The 5,325-nt window shown below is 56.2% G+C and overlaps 1 protein-coding gene across 1 annotated transcript in view; it reads right to left on the bottom strand.

The window, feature by feature from the left end:
* ANO1 (anoctamin 1) overlaps positions 1–5,325 on the bottom strand; it is a 194,185-nt gene that overhangs the window by 94,691 nt on the left and 94,169 nt on the right. Inside the window, exon 3 of the mRNA XM_037734002.1 lies at positions 4,659–4,991. Coding sequence (XP_037589930.1) covers positions 4,659–4,991 — 333 coding nt within the window. The remainder of the gene's footprint in view (positions 1–4,658; positions 4,992–5,325) is intronic.

Raw genomic sequence — 5,325 nt, 5'->3', positions numbered from 1 at the left:
GAGGGGGGAGGGAGAGGAAAAGAGATGGAGAGGGAGGGGGGAGGGAGAGGAAAAGAGATGGAGAGACAGAGGGGGAGGGAGAGGAAAAGAGACAGAGAGAGGGAGAGAGAGAGAAAGTGAGGGAGGGGTAGACTGAAAAAGAGGGAGGCAGGAAGAGAGAGAGACAGAGAGGGGAAGAAAGGAGAGAGAGAGAAGGGAGAGAGACTTAGAGGAAAAGAGAAAGGAGGACAGAGACAGAGGGAGAGAGAGACAGAGAGAGAGGCAGAGATGAACAAGAGGCGAGGAGGAGGAGAGATATGAAGTGAGGGAGACAGGGTGAGAGAGACAATCGGGGAGAGAGGGAGCGAGAGGGAGGGAGAGGGGAGAGATCCTGAAGTGCTGGCCCCTGCCTCGGGGGCGTCTCTCTTCCTGCCCTTTCCTGCCCTTTCCTGCCCTGCGGAGCCGTCCTGGGATCTCTGAGCCCCTCTTGTAAACCCACGTTGAAGGCTGCCCTGTGATCTAAGCACCCCTGCCTTCTTGACCCACCCCCAGGTCTCTCTGGGACATGGCTTCGTCCTCCTCTGGCTCTTGGTTCACTGGAGTGGCGCAGGCTCCGGGGTGTCACACGGGGCACCAAGGCTCGTGTGGACGCTGGGGTCTTGCTCTCAGGAGGCCTCTCCTAGTTTGCGCCAAAGGCCCTTCCCACACTCCTCACACCTCAAAGCACGGTGTGGGCAGGACCGGCGCCTCCGCCGCCCCAGGAGCTGGGTCCCCCAGATCAGCTGAGCCGGACCCTGCATTTTGACAACCGCGGGGGTTCCTGCATGCCTCCTGGACCCTGCAGCGAGGTGGACCAGGACAAGGCTGGAGCCTGTCACTCTCTCAGATCATCCGGCCCGCCCTGGCCATGACCCTGCCCCATGCTGCTACCTTCCAGCTCCAGTCTGCCCCCTCCAAGGCAGCCCACTCCGGGATTACCCGCTGCGTGCAGCATCTCAGCTATTGGAATGGGCTGAAAGGCGTCCCTTACAAAGACATGATCAAGTCCTAACTCCTGGAGCCTATCGATGTGAATTGCACTTGGAAACAGGGGCTTTGCAGATGCAATGGAGTTCAGATAAAGGCACAGGGGTGGGCCCTAAGTAGCATGACTGGTGTCCTTACAAGAAGGGGACACACAGAGACACACAACAGAGAAGGCCGAGTGACCACAGTGGCTGACATTAGAGGGATGCAGCCACTAACCAAGAACACCTGGAGACCCAGGAGCTGGGAGAGGCAGGAGGGGTCCTCCCCTGGAGGCTTCAGAGGGAGCACGGCCCTGCTGGCACCTTGATTGTGAACCTGCTATGACAGCATCCATTTGTGTGATTTTAAGCCCCCAGCCTGTGGCCCTTTGCTATGGCAGGTGCACGGCATGACAGCTGTTACCAGGTCTCCAAGAACTGGCCCCATTGTGCACTTAGCCAGGCCCGTCTTCCAGGTCGCCCTGAGACGTCTCAACACAATGAACCTTCCGACTCGGTGAGGATGCACACACGGGGGCTGGGGGCTGCTCACAGCTGTGTGGGGCTCACAGCACACTTTGTCCAGGAGAGACACAGAGTGTCACTCCCACGGGCACCCCAGGAACAAAGGCCAGGTCACACCTGCACAGCCGGCAACCTCCAAGAGGCTGCCTGTCCTGGCCACAGCACACAGTCCTGGAGGTGGCTGGCAGCCCCCAGGGGACACTCTTGCTCATCTGTCCCCCTGTCTCTCCCTCCAGGTCCGCTTCTGCCTCCACCTCCGCATCCAGCCTTCAGAGCAGGATTCTCAACTGGGGGCAGTTTTGCCCCCACGAACACTGGCAATGTGTGGGGACATTCCTGGCTTGTTTTCGCAACTCGGGTGGGGAGTGGGTGGTGCCACTGGCCAGGTAGAGGCGGGGGTTGCTGTTAAATATCACCCGCTTCAAAGCAACTAGTCCTCATTCTGGGGGAGGGTTTCATAGAGCTCGTGAGTATCTGATCGACTGCAGATCTTTCTCCCCAGGAAAGCTCACATAAGCCCTGAATTTTGCTTCCAATTGGGTAAGATTGTGCAACTGGGCTCTCTTGGAGGCAATCTTGTTTCCAAAATTGCAAACCCTTTGCTCCTTGTAATCTGAGCACACCTCTGGGAAAGGTTCATTCCCAAGAGTGCCTCTTCCCCCTGAAATGAACACTGCCGCAGCTCTGTCTGCCAGGCATGCTGGCAGGGGCTGGCACACACCTCAGACGCTGCAGGAGCCCAAGCAACCTTTTAGTAGATCTGGCTCTGCCGGTCTCCAGGAGAGCAGGGAAAGCAACAGGCCGCCCAAACTATGGCTCCTTCCAACAGCCCTGGGGGCTGGTGCAGCTCAGATGAGAGCTCTGGGGTTTCCAGGAAGCCCTCATAAAGCAGTTTATGATTTGAGAGGCCCCAGCAGGGATGTGAGAACATCTCAACTTCAGTCCTTTGAAAACGTGAGCGAACGCGTCTACCCTGCAATCGTGGTTTCATCTTAGACATGGTCAGGTCAACCGCTGAAAAGCCTCTTTTAGCTCTCGAGCCAAATTACCGATGAAATGTTGGGGTCATTTCACTGGTAAAAAGTAGATCATTTTGGTGACAACAACCAATGTCCTTATGTTTAGTTTTTTATTTCAAAGTCATGATAAAGAAGATGAAATGTTTAAAAAGATATTTATGAGATCGTATTTAACAAGAAAGGGTCTTTTCTCGCCCTAACTGCTGCTGTAATACATGATACAATATCAGCCAGGAACTTGCCACAGGCCAGACTCTGAATTAAGCACTTTGCAAAGGTTACTTATGATCACTAAGTGATGCAAATACTCTTGCTATCTCCATTTTACAAATGGGGAGACTGAGGCCCAGCCTTTCCACCAGTATGAAGTGGGAAGTCTGGGATCTGGCATAAGTCAGTCAGAATGACCAGACCCCAGAAGGCTCTGTGGAGCATAAGACCTCAGAGTTGTAGTCAGAAGGAAGGGCGGGGCTGGAGCGTCAGCCCCTTGGGGAACAGATGAGACGCAAGGACCACGGAGCTCAAAACCCAGCTCCCTCAGCGTCACCTCCCAGAGAGCGGCCCCGGCCCCCAAGCTTCGCTGGTCTCTTGTGCCCCTGATGGAGCCGATTCCTTCCTTCAGTTGTAAGTTGACATGCTGAAACGAACCCTGGATAGTAGCTGTATTGTTCTGAAAGCCACAGGGCTGGCGGGAGAGACCACGCGCAAACCTAGCAGGAATCAACCGCTCGCCTCTCTAAGACAAAGCAGGGCAGGACACGGTTCCCTTGCAATTCCCTGTTCCCCAGCTGCTGCCTCCAAAGCCAGGGAGAAAGTCTCTGAATCCTTGTCAGGATCAAATTCTTGCTTCCTGAACATCAGAATTTGGAAGGCCCCTGCCACAGCCTTGAAACTCCAAAGACACCCATCTGGGTGGCAGGACTCACAATCTCCTGCCGGGAGAAAGTGAAAGGAGACCCAGACAGATGCCCCAGGTTAAACAAGACCTCTTGACTCACTAGCTCAGGGTCCAGGGAGGCCCCACGGAGCATGTTGGATCGTTTTCAGGGAAAGTGATATCTACTTGTTGAAAAACAGAGGTTCCCTAATTAAGCTGCGTTTTGGTCTAAATACACCAAAGATATTCTTATCGCTGGACCAAAAGCATTTGTGACGTAAGGACACGGCGGTGCCTGTGGATGAAATATCAAACCAACGCCACCTTTTATTTTTGGCATTCGCAGGTGACGCCGTGGCATCCTAAGTTAACTTGCCGATGACTTTTCCTGCTTTCCATGTGTTTCAGAGACTTTGCTGATTCTCGGTTAATCTGCACAGTGATGGCTCTGCAGGTTGGGGCCCTTCCCCCAACATTCCTGGGAGGAAGGGCTCCCGTGCACAGGGAGGTTAAGGCGACAGCCGTGGAGCACACGGCAGCCCCAGGGCTGCTGCAGGAAGCACGGCTGTACCAGGGCAGCTAAAGTCACTCTCTGCACACAGCTGCACCCTCGGCCTCCCAGCAGCCAGGCGCACGAGGTGGGCCGACCTTTTGCTCTCTCTCGAAATCCTTCTCCTAGGAAGATTCACAGGCTTTGCTAGGGAGCGGGCTCCAGAACACCGTGTTACAGAGCTAGGGACTTCCGAGCACCAGGGATGCCCAGCGCTCAGCCGGACCCACTCCTCTCTCTACAGACGGGAAACTGAGGACCAGAGAGGGGCCGATGCCATCCAGGAAGACTCCCAGGAGAGCTTCGTCCTCCCTCCCCCTGATCGGGCAAATCTTCCCAGGAAAGGAGCTGACCAGAAGCAGGAAACGCTGTGACCCTAAGGTTGTGGCTGTGAAGGCCAGCCCCTCTCCCAGAGCAGCTGTGGCCGGAGGAGCGGGTCGGGGCGTCCCCAGCGCTGTTCAAAAGCAATTTCTACCCCACCTGAACAAGGGCGGTGTCACTCCTGAAGGAGGTATTCACTGCTCCTCAGTCACCAGGGTGCCAAGCCACACACTGCTCCCCTAGAAGACCTCCTGGTCTTCTTTAAGGACAGCTTAAAGCTAAAACAAGATACCAGCCTCACACCTTCTGAATAGGAAAGCAGCCGCCCGGAGCCCCCCACGCAGCCCACCCCACAGGCCGGCGCGCAGGGAGATAGTTACGTCCTCGTCCCGCTCCAGCTCCAGGCCGGCCTCCAGGAGGTTGCCCTCGTACTCCTCCCTGCGGAGACGCTTGTCGTCCTCGTGGTAGTCCATGGGGGGCTCGGCCGCGCCCGCGTCCAGCGGTGCCCCCTTGCCCGGCAGGGGGTGGTCCTGCTTGAGGCTGCGAGCCCCAAAGGGGGTGTCGCTGTGCTGCACCCTCCTGGCCAGGGTCCGGCTGCCCGAGGGCCTCTTGTGATGGTACACCAGGATGTAGTCCACCTTGCGCCGGCCGTCACGGAAGTACAGGCCATACCTGCACTTGGCGTCAGGGTCCACAGACAGGGAGTTCAGCAGCTGCGGGGGAAGAAGAGAGACGCCATTCACCATCGGGTGCCCTGACGGGCCTTCGGAGGGCTCTGGCTCCCTGCCCGGCCTCACTCCTCACTCACTCACTCAGTCACCCATTCACTCACTCACTCATTCACTCACTCACTCACTCAATCAATCAATCAGTAACTCAGTCACACACTCACTCAGTCACTCACTCAGTCACTCATTCACTCACTCACTCATTCACTCAGTCACTCATTCACTCACTCACTCAGTCACTCACTCATTCACTCACTCATTCACTCACTCACTCACTCAGTCACTCACTCAGTCACTCACTCACTCAGTCACTCACTCA

This window comes from Cebus imitator, unplaced genomic scaffold, assembly GCF_001604975.1.
Source record: "Cebus imitator isolate Cc_AM_T3 unplaced genomic scaffold, Cebus_imitator-1.0 Scaffold563, whole genome shotgun sequence".
NCBI lineage: Eukaryota > Metazoa > Chordata > Mammalia > Primates > Cebidae > Cebus > Cebus imitator.
The sequence above is the reverse complement of the archived record's forward strand: the minus strand, read 5'-3'. Positions and strand labels throughout refer to the sequence as shown.